The following is a 16673-nucleotide window of genomic DNA, read 5'->3' as shown; positions in this document are numbered from 1 at the left end:
ACCTAAACCTGCGAACTGTACTTGTTCTTTTATTTTCGTGTACATTTCACATTTCCTGACTAACACTGAATGCTCTCTCCATCTCAAATAAAAGCTTGTCTCTCTATCCACAGCTGCACTCCAACATGGACAGAGGCGATGGTAACGTGAAGTACATTCTCACTGGAGACGGGGTGGGAAGCTTGTTTTTAATAGACGAGAACTCAGGTGACATTCACGCCACTAAGAGGTTGGACAGGGAGGAGAGGGCCATATACACACTCCACGCTAAGGTGGTGGACAAGAGGACCAATGAGACACTGGAGGCTGATACTGAATTTAACATCAAGATCCACGACATCAACGACAATGAGCCAAAGTTCTCTAAAGACATTTATTTCGCCAGTGTCCCAGAGATGTCTGATGTAGGTGAGTAATTGGTCCTCTTGTGATGCTTTATTTCTGTGAAGAAATGTGAATGACAATTATTTCTTTAACCTATTTAGTTCACAGAGGCAGAGATACAGTGCCTTGCAAAAGTATTCATCACCCTTGGCGTTTTTCCTATTTTGTTGCATTACAACCTGTAATTTAAATGGAGTTGTATTTGGATTTAATGTAATGGACATACACAAAATAGTCCAAATTGGTGAAGTGAAATGAAAAAAATAACTTGTTTCAAAAAATTCAAAAAAATAAATAACGGAAAAGTGGTGGATGCATATGTATTCACCCCATTTGTTATGAAGCCCCTAAGTAAGATCTGGTGCAACCAATTGCCTTCAGAAGTCACATAATTAGTTAAATTATGTCCACCTATGTGCAATCTAAGTGTCACATGATCTCAGTATATATACACCTGTTCTGAAAGGACCCAGAGTCTGCAACACTAAGCAAGGGGCACCACCAAGCAAGTGGCACTATGAAAACCAAGGAGCTCTCCAAACAGGTCAGGGACAAAATTGTGAGAAGTAGAGATCAGGGTTGGGTTATAAAAAAATATCAGAAACTTTGAACATCCCACGTAGCACCATTGAATCATTTTTTTTTTTAATTGAAAGAATATGGCACCACAACAAACCTGCCAAGAGAGGGCCACCCACCAAAACTCACGGACCAGGCAAGGAGGGCATTAATCAGAGAGACAAAGAGACCAAAGATAACCCTGAAGGAGCTGCAAAGCTCCACAGCGGAGATTGGAGTGTCTGTCCATAGGACCACTTTAAGCCATACAGTCCTGGGCTTTACGGAAGAGTGGCCAGAAAAAGCCATTGCTTAAAGAAAGAAATAAGCAAACATGTTTGATGTTCGCCAAAGGCATGTGGGAGACTCCCCAAACATATGGAAGAAGGTACTCTGGTCAGGTGAGACTAAAATTGAGCTTTTTGGCCATCAAGGAAAACGCTATGTCTGGCGCAAACCCAACACCTCTCATCACCCCGAGAACACCATCCGCACAGTGAAGCATGGTGGTGGCAGCATCATGCTGTGGGGATGTTTTTCATCGGCAGGGACTGGGAAACTGGTCAGAATTGAAGGAATGATGGATGGCGCTAAATACAGGCAAATTCTTGAGGGAAACCTGTTTTTGTCTTCCAGAGATTTGAGACTGGGACGGAAGTTCACCTTCCAGCAGGACAATGACCCTAAGCATACTGCTAAAGCAACACTTGAGTGGTTTAAGGGGAAACATTTAAATGTCTTGAAATGGCCTAGTCAAAGCACAGACCTCAATCCAATTGAGAATCTGTGGTATGACTTAAAGATTGCTGTACACCAGCGGAACCCATCCAACTTGAAGGAGCTGGAGCAGTTTTGCCTTGAATAAATATCCCAGTGGCTAGAGGTGCCAAGCTTATAGAGACATACCTCAAGAGACTTGCAGCTGTAATTGCTGCAAAATGTGGCTCTACAAAGTATTGACTTGGGGGGGTGAATCGTTATATACGCTCAAGTTTTCTGTTTTTTTGGGGTCTTATTTCTTGTTTGTTTCACAATAAAAAAATATTTTGCATCTTCAAAGTGGTAGGCATGTTGTGTAAATCAAATGATACAAACCCCCCAAAAATCCATTTAAATTCCAGGTTGTAAGGCAACAAAATAGGAAAAATGCCAAGGGGGTGAATATTTTCACAAGCCACTCTAATCAATGAACTGCATATCAGTCAAATCATGTCATTCACACCATACTATGCTTAAGTAATAGTGGAAGGTTGAAATTAAAGCTGTCATTAAAGTGAAGGTTTTGCCTCATTGCACTGAAATTAATTAAGATAATATGGACTAACCTGTAGGCATGAATACCAACAAAGCTTTAAAAATGCAAACAGGAGAACTGGAATCAATTTTCATTCATGAGCCCACAAATTAATAGAACGTGTAATCACCATTGAATCAAAACGTATTTGCGAATATGGAAGATAATGGTCCTCTATTGTGTTCAAATAATGATTGAATCACTGACTGACTCCAGAGAGAGGATGTTGAGGTTAAACCACGTAGCATTGGGAACATGCATCGAATACATGTCTCTCTGGGAGGTAACCAACCACCATTTATTGAAGATCAGACTCAACAAGTTCTGGTTTGGGCACTGTGAAAAGGTGTACTGTAAAAGTAAAAGTTGTACAGTAAAAGCACTGTAAACCACTAGTACTATGAGGCAGACTTCCCTTTAAGGTCGATGCTTCCAGTTTCCAGAATGAGAAGTGTCTATTTGTTTGTTAATTAATTAATTCATCCATTTTTTTCATTCATTCTTTCATTAATTTGTTATTTCGTTCATTCATTATTCATTCATTCATTCATTCATTCATACATACATACCCTCGGTAATGTCAGAATGATGCATTTATCATGTGATTTCTTGTGTGTTAAGTGCATAGCCATTACCAAATGGTAGGTCACGGTCACCAATGCTTCACCAAACAGATGAACAAACTGCCCATGGCCAAATTGCCCAAATTGCACCCTTTCCCTAGTGCACTTCTTTTGACCAGGGCCCATAGGGATGCATCACGTGTGTTTAGAAGGTGCAAACTGGTTTGTCAGAGCAGGCATCCGCGAAGAGTCAGCAGCTAGCTCCCTTTCATGTTCTCATTGCAGACAGCTGTTCCTGCAGTCATTAGTATGCTTGAAGACAGTCAGACTTAGCCAGGACGTTACAGAGGTCTCCAGAATGCCAAGGACAAATGCGTTCCAACTGGCACCCTATTCCCTATAGTGCACTAAATAGGGAATAGGATGCCACTTGGGATGCAGACATAATCTGAGCGGTGGCTTGACAATTTATGACGTACATCACAGGGCTATGATCCACACACTAGGGGTCAGTTTCGCAGACATAGATTAAGGCTAGTCTTGGACTAAGTGGCACTTTCAATGGAGAATATCAGTTGAACATGATTTTTTGTCTAGGACTGTGTCTGGGAAACCAGCCACTAGAGGTCTGATGCAACTCCAAGTATACCTACAGTTTGGCTTAGTATTGGAACAAGAATTACATTTTTGCCCAAAAAAGTATAAACTGTACTCTCTTGTTCACCCCAGCAGAGCTTGGATAATTTCAGCTCAATTTACTTCCCGCTCATAGATGATTATGATACGTTCTGTGGAAATGCTTTTTGGGGAATTGATTATTTTTAGCTATATTTATAATGACAAGAGCAATGTGCTGTGCATATTTCCCTAGGCAAGGTTAACAAGGTACTGTGCAACATCAATTGCAAAGCCTCACACAACTTCAGCCTCCCTTTGAGCTGGATCGCATTTAAAATTATTTTGTCAAATTTTATTGTGGTTATAATGACTTTATTATATGCATGCTATATCATTCCTTGTAATTGCTCTGTGGGTACTTAAATTCGATGTATGGCTATGTGCATTATCTTGGATGTATAGCTATGGGCATTTTGTTGGATGTATGGATGTGCATTATCTTGGATGCAGAGATAGGGCCGGCAGGTAGCCTAGCGGTTAGAGTGTTGGGCCAATAACCGAAAGGTAGTTATTTCGAATCCCCGAGCCAACAAGGGGAAAATATGTTGATGTGCCCTTCAGCAAGGCACTTAACCCTAATTGCTCCAGGGTCACCGTTAATAATGGCAGCCCCTGGCAGTGACCCCACTCTCCGAGGGTGTCTCAGGGAGAGTTGGGATATGCAAGAAACACATTTCCAATTGCATATTAATACATACTTGTACATTTGTGAAATAGGACAAATATAAGCACCCACCAAATTATATTATCTGTATTTTGCTATGTACTGTAAGGTCTCTATCTTCTCCTCAACAGGCACATCAGTTATTCAAGTCACCGCGACAGATGCTGATGATCAAACATACGGGAACAGTGCCAAGCTTGTGTACAGTATTCTACAGGGTCAACCATATTTCTCAGTGGATTCAGACAATGGTAATCTAATCACAACACCCACAACGGGCATGCAAACACTTGAAAGAAGCGATCATGTGTGTATCTCTCCTCCTCTACTCTGCAAACAGAGACCCAGCAGCACTCAGTTTGGGGTGTTTGTTTAGGGAATGAGATGTGAGTTGAGCTGATTCATAGTTTTCCTCTCTACTCTACCTCTATGTTAGTCAGGTCGCATCAATAAATGATATTTTAATAGTGGATGAATATAATGGCTGCTGTGAACTCTTAGCTTCAATGGCTTGTGGTGTTAATATAAACTCTTAGGGTTCAATGGCTGTTCCCATAGAATAACCCTTTTCGGTGTCAGGTAGAACTCTTTTGGGTTCCATGTACAAGCCTCTGTGGAAAGGGTTTTGCATGGAACCCAAGTGGGTTCTACTTGGAACTCAAAGGGGTTCTACCTGGAATCAAAAAGGGTTCTCCAATGGGGACAGCCGAAGAACCCTTTTAGGTTCTAGATAGCACTTTACAGTAGTGTTCTGCTTTTGATACCTTCTTTTGATAACTACAACATTCTTGTGATATATTGCGCTTATACTAATGAGGACTGGCAATTCAAATGTATTTACTCTAAATTAAGTAGATCTTGTCCTTGTAAATTAGTTTAATCTCATGTTAAACCTGACCAGTCATACTGATAATAGTCTATTTTCTCATTCAGGCACGATCAGGACAGCCCTGCCTAACATGGACAGAGAGACCAAGGAGAACTACCAGGTTGTGATCCAGGCTAAAGATATGGCTGGCCAGATGGGTGGGTTATCAGGGACCACCACAGTCAGAATTACCCTCTCTGATGAGAATGACAGCCCACCCCGCTTTGCTAACCGTAAGAGACCTTCCCTCTTCTCATCTTTGTTGATATTCTGTTTTTCGTGAAGGCAAAAAGTGCTGTACATATACTACTGTATGTGCTTTCTTTTTGCTATCACTGTGCACATTTTTTAAAACTGAGACAACAATGGATCATCTAGCTTGCATCGACAGTATCCTGTGAGCTCTGTCAAAAGTTGGTTTTGAGCAATGTGTTATGACATAACCAATAACACATTTACTACAATTATACCGAAACTTTGTCAGTTAAAAGGCAGATATTGTGCTATGTACGTAGCCTACGGGTAGGACTGGCAAAAGGTAACAATCTTTATGTAATAATCCTTTCTGAAGGAGTCCCACAACTAATGACATAACAAACCGGAACATTTCGACACAAGACAAACTCTATTGTCACGACTTCCGCCGAGGCTGCCTCCCTTCCTTCTTCGGGCAGGTTTCGGCGTTCGGCATCACCGGCTTACTAGCTACTGCCGATCCATTTATCATCACTCCATTTGTCTTGTCTTCAATCACACACACCTGGTCCTTATTCCCTCATTAGTCATGGTATAAGCGTTCAATCTGTTTCCTTGTCTGTGTGGGTGATTGTTTATTGTGGAGGTTTGTGAAGCTCGGTGAGCTCGTGTATTGTGTATCGACGGGAGTATTTTCCCGTGTGCCTTGTATTTTCCAGTGTGCCTGTTTTGTGCCCTGGAGTGTGTTTGACGCATTTCTGCGTAAACCTGTATTTTGCGGATTAAAGCCTGTTATTCTGTGATTTACCCTCCTGCGTCTGACGTCTTCAACACCACCTCATCACATCTATAAAGAATCTGCACTACTTAATTGAAGCTGAAAGTTTAAAAATAAATCAATAATACCTCTCCCCCAGGAGACGTAGATAAACAAACATTTAAAAATACACAACAAATCACATCGTCCCAGAGTGCAAAGAATCTGGGGGATACAACTCCAGTGGTTATTCTGTTTCTCTTCCATTTTTTGAATCGTATTTTCTTCTTCTCACCAGATACGTTTCGTCTGAGCACTCTGGAGTCGGCTGAAGTGGGAGCGGCCATAGGTCGGATCAAGGCTAACGATGCGGACGTGGGGCGGAATGCTGAGATGCAGTATAGCATCGTCGACCGAGATGGACAGGATATGTTCACTATCATCACCGACCAAAACACACAGGAGGGCGTTATCAGGGTGAAAAAGGTAGGCCCTAAACTTCCAATACTATGCTCTCATGTTTTAATCGCCTATGACCCAACTGCTTCAAATCACAAGATACCACTTTGTGTATAGAGAGAGTTATCCTCTCTCTAAACTAAACCCATCTTCTATTATTATCATCTTCATGAAAGTACTTAATTCTGTTCACTGTCAAGAGACCCTTATTCCTCCTGGGAATTTGTATAAAGAGTCTGAGACTTTTGAAATCCAGGTTTAGCTTCTCTTTTCTTAGCCAGGGCCATACTTTTCAGAGCCTCAGCCAATTATGCAAATTGGAGAGCCTAAGTGAAAAGAGGACGGTGCGTACATACTGTATACATAGGCTCAGATTAGAAATGACACCCTGATAGCAGTCCTTTATATCTAAAGGTGCGCTAAAGATTAATGGAATTGACCATCCACCAAGAAACTCATAGATACAGTAAGTATAAAGCTGTAAGGAGATAAGTAGGGGAGCTCCGCTTTACTTTACTAATTCACTAGTTTTTACTTCAACCAAGAATCCACCAAATTTATCAATTTAAGTATCAACTTTCAGTTATGAATAATTATTGATCATTTATCTGTTTCCTTTTCTTCATAGCAACTGGATTACGAGAGACAAAGGACATACTCATTCAAAGTGGAGGTGACTAACACCTATCTGGACCCCAGGTTCATGTACAGTCCGAACCCTCCATTCAAAGACGACGCCATGGTGCGGGTGACGATAGAGGATGTGGATGAGCCGCCAGTGTTCAGCAGGAAACCTTATATCATTGAGGTGCACGAGGATACAGCCGCTGGCAGCTTTGTTGGTGTGGTGTCTGCCAGGGACCCCGATGCTGACAACAACCCAGTCAAGTAAGTAATTGTGTCTGCATGTCAAATTGCACCCTATTCCCTACACAGTGCACTACTTTTGGCCAGGACCCATAGGGCACTGGTCAAAAGAGTGCACTAAATAGGTAATATGGTGCCAGTTGGGAGCAGACCATACATTAAACTGATCTGGCTCAGCATCTTTGTTATAAAGTCAGATAATCTACAGGATTTGATTGGTTGATTGATTGACTACATGTAGTTGGTTGATTAGTTGACTTACTGATTGTTTATAAATGTTCACTCACTGAATAAAGCTGTTTTAATTTAGGTAATTAGATTTTCATAACCTAATGGACTGTTATGGTGTAAGAAACCAATAATTAAAAGGTAGCAATAGAAACAAACAATTCCTGGTGTGGTAATAAGTCTATAACAACCATTCAAAGTTTCCTCTTATTAGGTTTTTTGGGGTGGAAATGCGGATCGCTTGGCTAAATCTAATCCATCAGTGTATCTGAGTGTCAGCGTGGAGGGAGGGTGGAAGAAAAGTAAATGATTCATGGGTCCCTCCTCGTTGACAGCACTGGGAAGAGAATACAGACACTGTTTATCTCCACAGAATTATGTAAGCAAGCCCAGTGCGGTAGCGGCACAAAGTCAAAGTGAAAGAGCCTAATTTGCTTTATCGATTAACACTGCTCTGTTCCACACATATGGCACATGTCTGTCTGTGTATTTGTCTGTCTGTGTATCTGTCTGTGTATCTACCTGCCTGCCTGTCTACCCGTCTGACTATCCGTTCGTCTGTCCGTCTGTCTCTCCAACATGGAGACATGCCAGTCTCTGCTCGTGCAGCACAATGAGGACTGTCAGTAGAATATATAAGTTGACAATGATAAATGAGACAGCAGTATAGAAGTATTCATTATTTCCTGACAAAGGAAATAGAAGGAGAGGTATGATATACTGTGTGGGCCAACGCTGGGTGATTTGTAATGTATTTTTTAATAGAGTCCTGTATTATTATGATGGAATTGATCACAGGAGACAGGAACAACAGCTTTATGTCTGGGGCAAGACATCATGTCTATATTATTAATTTGATTGGATTAATGTGTAGATTAGTATGGGTATATTCAAAATATGGATATTTTTTACACAATCAAATATGATGTATTTATATTACTCTCTGCAGATACTCCATTGACCGCCATACCGATCTGGAGAGACTGTTCAACATTGATTCTGTAAACGGCACCATTACAACACTGAAAGGCCTCGACAGGGAGATGTCAAGATGGCATAACATCTCTGTTGTTGCAACTGAAATAAGTAAGATAAACATCCCTTTTCTATAACTTTTTTTGTAAAACATCTTGTGCATGTTCTCTCAATTTTGTGGCCTTTGTTATTACACAAATTGGTGATGCTAGAGGCTTTTATGCACTTTTCAAAATAGACAAAGACACATAAATGGGATGTGAAAGCTGTACATGTTCACATATCTGCTTATGTTACACCCATCAGATGTCCCAGGTCTAAATCAGTCCCTGATTAGAGGGGAAGAAATAAAAAAAGCAGTGGAACTGGCTTCGAGGTCCAGATTTAAATTTAAGGGGTCTACTGTATGGGCCTGCTAACACACTTCCAAACATCTTGTTTAGGTAACCCTCGCCAAACCACTCGAGTCCCAGTGTTCATCAGGGTCCTGGACGTTAACGACAATGCACCTGAATTTGCCATGTATTACGAGACATTTGTCTGTGAAAATGTCCAATCTGGACAGGTAAAGTAGACATCATAATACTAAGAATGCTGAGGAAAAGCCTGAAGAAAGTACATATGTTTTCGAATGCCTTTTTGTTTCACTATCCACAGCTGATTCAGACGATAAGTGCGGTTGACACAGATGAACCTCTTGTTGGACATAAGTTTGTCTTCAGCATAAGCTCCTCCAATCCAAACTTCACTATCGTTGACAATGAAGGTAAACGTTAGCCTTCTGTCATTTTTTATTGACTAGTAGCATTTACAAGTAGTCAATGATGCTTTGTATCTGGCCATTATCTGTTCATACTGTACACTGTAAACAAATATGTTGTCATTTTTACAGTACAATACTGGCAGCACAGAAGCCAGTAACTTACTGTAGATTTACAGGACATTTACAGAAACACAATCCTACAGCATATTACTGTAACACCTGACTACAGCAACATGCTGTATTTCTAGAGGTTAGGAAACTGTTGTAGACTTACAGTGAAGGCAGCTAGTGCCAAAGATGGGCAGTATTTCTGTTATTTGATATAGGTATTTCAATACTTATTTTGTAATTTGTATATCATTGGCCTGAAGTACAATTTATTTATTTTGTGACAGTTTAATTAGAATACATCTATCTTGTATTTTCAAATATAGAAATTAACTTGTAAGTAGCCCGCTTAACTACAACAACATTCATGGTAACATAATATTTTTACTTGCTACAATTTGACTGTGATATGCTCTTGTTTATCTACCTTAGTTTAATGCACTGACTGTAAGTTGCTCTGGATAAGAGTGTCTGCTAAATGACCAAAATGTACATGTACATTTAAAAATAAACACTTGCAAAGCACACTGCTAGGTATTATTCTAATGAGCTCCGCCCTCAAAGAAGGCCACATTTGATCAAAATACAAATAGTTTGAGAGTGGAACTCATTAGAATAATACCCAGCAGTATACTTTGCAAGTGTCCATTTTCACAATTACATTTTGGTCATTTAGCAGACGCTCTTGTCTAGACCGACTTACAGTCAGTGCATTAAACTAAAGTTGATAAATAAATAAACACATATCACAGTCATAGCAAGTAAAACGTTTCTGTAACCATCACTGAGAATGTTGTTGTAGTTAAGGATACATTGGTCTTCAAGATATTTTTTATTTGTAACAAGATACCTTTTGATGCATCTTTGCCCAGCTCTGGCTAGTGCCAAGTATGTTACTATAATATTCACAGTAACTTGCCACCAGCGTCCTTAAAGTTAATGTAATATCAGAGCAATGCTACAGTACCATACTGTAAAATGTGCCTACTATAGGTATTTCCATATTACAGCATATTTATGAATATTAGGTGTTTTATATCACTTGCGCTTCTAGAGATCTAAACAAATGCTTCAAAACTGGCCGTGAGTACAAGGCAAAACAGACCAGAAGAACTTAGCAAAACAGGCAACCAGTAAAGGTTTAAGACTTGCTACCACTCTAATATGTTTCTTATACACATTACATTTATACATTTGTAGGACACTACTACCACATATCAGTTCAATTGGTACAGCATTCTCACTAACGGGTGAATATAGCCACTTACAAGGCACGCCTCTAAATATGTTAATGAGCCAGCAATCCTTTCCCCTCCAACAACATTTTTCCACAATGCACCCTCATTTACATAATGCTTCAGTAAATATAGAGCAAAACAGCAATACAGTACTTCATTGTTAAATTGTATTGTAATACAATTACAACAATTGCTAACACTGAATATGTAATTATATATTACAGCATACCAATGAATATTTGGTGTTTTATATTACTTGCACTTGTAGAGGCCTTAACAAATGTTTCTAAACTGGCAGTGACTACAGGGCAAAACAGATCAAAAGGATATGGCTAAACACACAACCATTACAGGTTTGAGATTTGCTGCCTCTCTGATCTGTCCCCTACACATATTAGGGGTGACCTGAGGGGCTTTGAGGTACCAGAACGCATGAAAAAAAATCACCTTTATAATAAAGCATTATTATTGCTTTTGTGTACTGGCATACAGCAGTAGAGTAGAGGCGCTTGCACACATTGGGGGAAAAGTTTGTAGCCCAGGGACAGGAACATTATTGGCCTTTAATGAACGGATTTCATGCAATTCTACATACACTGCTCAAAAAAATAAAGGGAACACTTAAACAACACAATGTAACTCGAAGTCAATCACACTTCTGTGAAATCAAACTGTCCACTTAGGAAGCAACACTGATTGACAATACATTTCACATGCTGTTGTGCAAATGGAATAGACAACAGGTGGAAATTATAGGCAATTAGCAAGACACCCCCAATAAAGAAGTGGTTCTGCAGGTGGTGACCACAGACCACTTCTCAGTTCCTATGCTTCCTGGCTGATGTTTTGGTCACTTTTGAATGCTGGCGGTGCTTTCACTCTAGTGGTAGCATGAGACGGAGTATACAACCCACACAAGTGGCTCAGGTAGTGCAGCTCATCCAGGATGGCACATCAATGCGAGCTGTGGCAAGAAGGTTTGCTGTGTCTGTCAGCGTAGTGTCCAGAGCATGGAGGCGCTACCAGGAGACAGGCCAGTACATCAGGAGACGTGGAGGAGGCCGTAGGAGGGCAACAACCCAGCAGCAGGACCGCTACCTCTGCCTTTATGCAAGGAGGAGCAGGAGCAGCACTGCCAGAGCCCTGCAAAATGACCTCCAGCAGGCCACAAATGTGCATGTGTCTGCTCAAACGGTCAGAAACAGACTCCATGAGGGTGGTATGAGGGCCCGACGTCCACAGGTGGGGGTTGTGCTTACAGCCCAACACCGTGCAGGACGTTTGGCATTTGCCAGAGAACACCAAGATTGGCAAATTCGCCACTGGCGCCCTGTGCTCTTCACAGATGAAAGCAGGTTCACACTGAGCACATGTGACAGACGTGACAGAGTCTGGAGACGCCGTGGAAAGCGTTCTGCTGCCTGCAAAATCCTCCAGCATGACCGGTTTGGCGATGGGTCAGTCATGGTGTGGGGTGGCATTTCTTTGGGGGGCCGCACAGCCCTCCATGTGCTCACCAGAGGTAGCCTGACTGCCATTAGGTACCGAGATGAGATCCTCAGACCCCTTGTGAGACCATATGCTGGTGCGGTTGGCCCTGGGTTCCCCGAATGCAAGACAATGCTAGACCTCATGTGGCTGGAGTGTGTCAGCAGTTCCTGCAAGAGGAAGGCATTGATGCTATGGACTGGCCCGCCCGTTCCCCAGACCTGAATCCAATTGAGCACATCTGGGACATCGTGTCTCGCTCCATCCACCAACGCCACGATGCACCACAGACCCAGGAGTTGGCGGATGCTTTAGTCCAGGTCTGGGAGGAGATCCCTCAGGAGACCATCCGCCACCTCATCAGGAGCATGCCCAGGAGTTGTAGGGAGGTCATACAGGCACGTGGAGGCCACACACACTACTGAGCCTCATTTTGACTTGTTTTAAGGACATTACATCAAAGTTGGATCAGCCTGTAGTGTGGTTTTCCACTTTAATTTTGAGGGTGACTCCAAATCCAGACCTCCATGGGTTGATAAATTTGATTTCCATTGATCATTTTTGTGTGATTTTGTTGTCAGCACATTCAACTATGTAAAGAAAAAAGTATTTAATAAGATTATTTCATTCATTCAGATCTAGGATGTGTTGTTTAAGTGTTCCCTTTGTTTTTTTGAGCAGTGTATTTTTAGATGACTGAAGACTTTAGCAGAATAGTTTTTAATACCTCACAAATCGAAATGACAGGCTACTTTGACACAGACAAACTGAGAATCTGAGATCAATAAAAACGACCTTGTCTTGAATCCATCAATAGCCTAGGGCTAGGTGTGTGGAGACACATACAGTATATTGTACAATATGCGGAAGAAAATATAGTTCTAAAAAAGCTTTACAGTTTCACTGACTCACCCAATGATGCGCAGCTCACTCACCGGCGATGGCTGGTGTCAAAAGCCTCTCTCCTGTTTTACTTTGTAAAACAATGCTGTTCGCTCAATAGGCCTATTTGGTGAGCCTACAGGCTGATTGGTCTTCTCTTTTCCACAGGAGCCATTTGCTTTCCAATCTGTCTTTTCCCACGATTGGATTTGAAATATTGCGATAGGCCTGTTTTGGCTGCATGTCAGTGTAGCGGAATGCCATTGAGCCCCCAAAATGCATTGCTCTTTACAGTACTGTTTTGTAATATAGAATTACAGTAGCTAACTGTACAATTTTTGCTGTAAATTTACAGCAATTTGTTACAGTGATGGTGTGAGATGTATTATGTCCTTTTTTTAACCTATGGAGCTGCAACAATACAAGCTTTAGGGGGACCATTTGTTTAAAACATTAGAAACTACCTTTCATTTCTCATATCCTCTATTTCTTTCCTCTGCGATCCACCCCTTAGATAACACAGCCAGGATCCTGACTCGGAGGGCAGGATTCAGCCGGCATGAGATGAATACCTACCTACTGCCCGTAGTGATCTCGGACAATGACTACCCTATCCAGAGCAGCACCAGCACTTTGACTGTGAACGTGTGTGCCTGCGACAGCCGGGGGAACATGCAGTCCTGCAACACTGAGGCTCTGCTGTCTGCCGGGCTGAGCACTGGAGCCCTGGTGGCTATCCTGCTCTGTGTCATTATCCTCTTGAGTAAGTATTACTATCAATCACACTGGTACAGACAGTCAACAGCCTTGTGTAGAGCCCATAGGGCTCTGGTCAAATTTAGAGAAATCTAGGGAATATGGTGCCATTTGGGAGACTCCCAAATCAAACAGAGTCAGAGCACTCAAGTACTCTTCTTAAGTCTAAACATACGGTACAGTAGAACCCACTTATCCACTTATTAAAAGGTGGGGGCAATTATTCTGGGCTGTGTTGGACTCTACCACAACTAACTATACTGCACTGTACTGAACTGGTCTGTAGCCACAAAGTCCTTCGACAGCACTTAAATCCACTGTGCTACCTCTGTGACTCTACACCTTGTTCTTCTTTGTGTCTATTCCTTTCATTATCAAACTTCTTCAACTAAAGATAGTTGAAAGTAGGACCACTCGCTGAGACATTACTTTGCTGGCTGCTTGTGTAAATAGTGTGTTTTCTCATGAAAATGGTGCAGCGGGATGAAAGCTTTCATTAGTGGATATATCCACTTGACAAAAAGGTCTTTGTGTTTTTCCGTGCTAAAGTAGGTCACATGCTATTTCCTGACTTCCTAAAGCACCACTTCAGCCCCCTTTGTGAGCTAATGCAGTATGTAAACGCACACAGTGCAAAACAGCAAGTGTGCATGTAATTTTCCCCGGCAAAAAGCTAAAATATGTAGTGCTTATGTTCAAGGGTATATCAATAAGTAATGGACAAAAAACTTACTTTGAACCTGATACTGCACTTGGCCAAGCATAACCCAGTGCCACCTAAAGAGCATCATCTAGGAGCCATAAAAAGTCATGACAGTGACCTAACGGCAACATAAATACCAATCCACTCAGTTTTGCTTCACATCGTACCTAAGAACAGCCCTTAGCCAAGTGTTATGCACGATATTACAACGGTTCTAATGTGCCTGAGTGTTTGCCATTCTTCCTCCTCACTCGATACTGCAGACACCCAGCTCATCTATTGACGTGTTCACCTGTTCATGTGTATGCTCTCTTTCTTTCACAAACACTTGTTCCATGATCTCCGTTTAACTAGAATCATGTTCGCATCCTCACCTAGCCACTGATCCCTCGCTAGCAAATTAAGTATTGACATATCTTCCACTGCATGCCTGTTCCTCCTCGCAGTCCCACTTCACTTGTCTGTCTCGCACTGAAGAGAGCTCTACTGTAGCTCTGGCTTCTGGCTCACGCAGATTGGAAGTGCTGAAGGTTGAACCCCATGCTCGCCTCTTGAGCGAAATATCATGACATCTGCTCATTATCCAATGGTTTTCTCGCTTGAACCCCTATGACAGGCTGTCTAATTTACCTCTTCTACGCCTCCGACAGACAGGCAGGCAGTCAGTAGGCGCTGGGCTGGAACGGTTTGCCCTCCTGCTCCTCCTCCTCCTCCTCCTCCTCCTCCTCGCCACCCCAAACAACCCAAAACCACGGCATGGGTCAGTCAGAAAGGTCTGGAAACAGGGCCTCTAAAGAGCCCCTCCTGCAGAGAGAGCTTTATAATTAACGCCTAAGTGGGAGGCAGGTAGAGCACTACAGCACCTGCTGAGAGGTGGAAAGAGGAGGAGGAGGAAGAGGAGGAGGAGGGAGTAACACTGGCTGGCTTCAGCATGAAGCCCCAATGAGAGGGAATATTTTTTGCTATTTTTGCTCCTTTTTCATGAAAATAATGAGCTGTATCCCACAATAATCCCACGCTCTCATAGTGCCACTCTGGATGCAAATTCCTGCACATGCTGGCAAGTTTTGATTAAAAGTCTGGCTCAAAAATGAAAATATGATAAGATGCATTTAATCATGTGTGTAAGGGTAGTCTGACTTCAGAGAGAAAAAAGGAAGCACTCTTTCAAGTGCTACAGCTTTTCTACAGTGAATGTGACGTTAAGCGGAAAAGAGAAAGAAAATCTTTTCTGCTCAATCTTTAATACAAGGAGGTGAGTGCAGCGGATTTATCCCAGATAGCAAATGTGTCTTTCTCTCTTCTGTGAATTTCTGAGTCTCCTTAATGCATGACACATGTATCGAAGCACACTCCTCTCCTCTCCCATCTCATACTCAAGTTCTTCTCTCTCTTTCCCTCTCTCTTTGTGTCTATAGTGATCGTGGTGCTGTTCGCTGCCCTGAGGAGGCAGCAGAGGAAGAAGGAGCCTCTGATCATCTCCAAAGAGGATGTGAGAGACAACGTCGTCAGCTACAACGATGAAGGGGGCGGAGAGGAGGACACCCAGGCCTTTGATATCGGCACGCTGCGCAACCCAGAGGTGATGGACGCTAAGAAGCTGCGCAGGGACATCATCCCAGAGATGCTCTTTCCCTTCCAGAGGACATCACCTATAAAGGATAACGCCGACGTCAGAGAATTCATTCACGGGAGGCTCCATGAGAACGACTCGGACCCCACCGCACCGCCCTACGACTCCCTGGCCACCTACGCCTACGAGGGGAGCGGCTCGCTAGCCGAGTCCCTCAGCTCCCTGGAGTCTGGATGTACGGAGGGGGACCAGGAGTATGATTACCTCAGCAACTGGGGACCACCATTCAAAAAACTAGCAGACATGTATATAGGGAAGGACACGGCGAGAGAAACCTAGATCACAGTTAGGCCTATAATAAAGCAGCTCATCATCAACGTCATGTCTCAATAATCTCTCACACACTTTCCTCCCACCAATCCATTGATTCATATGAATGGTCAAGTAGAATTCAAGACTTGAACATTAAACTCAATACTGGTGGTGACATTTCTCACAGTTTTACTGTTTTTGGTATAATCAGTAAAGATGCCTTTGAATTTAAAATTTTAGGAAAATTTGTGAACAATGGTGTGGACAATGTGTTTTGTAACTGAGGAGCGAGATAGTAGTCTTGTATACTATCAATGTTTAATGGGAAAACATATTCATTAAAAAAAAAAGTTCAAAAAA

The 16673-nt window shown here is 42.2% G+C and overlaps 1 protein-coding gene across 1 annotated transcript in view; it reads left to right on the top strand.

Annotated features, from left to right (window-relative positions):
• Positions 1–16432, top strand: part of LOC121569816 (cadherin-10) — a 39906-nt gene extending 23474 nt beyond the window's left edge. Inside the window, exons 3-12 of the mRNA XM_041881036.1 lie at positions 114–408; positions 4273–4392; positions 5075–5242; positions 6260–6447; positions 7049–7308; positions 8465–8601; positions 8934–9055; positions 9148–9256; positions 13484–13732; positions 15847–16432. Coding sequence (XP_041736970.1) covers positions 114–408; positions 4273–4392; positions 5075–5242; positions 6260–6447; positions 7049–7308; positions 8465–8601; positions 8934–9055; positions 9148–9256; positions 13484–13732; positions 15847–16340 — 2142 coding nt within the window. The 3' untranslated portion in view covers positions 16341–16432. The remainder of the gene's footprint in view (positions 1–113; positions 409–4272; positions 4393–5074; positions 5243–6259; positions 6448–7048; positions 7309–8464; positions 8602–8933; positions 9056–9147; positions 9257–13483; positions 13733–15846) is intronic.
• The last annotated feature ends 241 nt before the right edge of the window (positions 16433–16673 follow it).

The sequence above is a fragment of the Coregonus clupeaformis genome, chromosome 7, assembly GCF_020615455.1.
Source record: "Coregonus clupeaformis isolate EN_2021a chromosome 7, ASM2061545v1, whole genome shotgun sequence".
Taxonomy (NCBI): Eukaryota; Metazoa; Chordata; class Actinopteri; order Salmoniformes; family Salmonidae; genus Coregonus; species Coregonus clupeaformis.
Note: the sequence above shows the minus strand (reverse complement) of the source record. Positions and strands in the feature narration are given on the sequence as shown.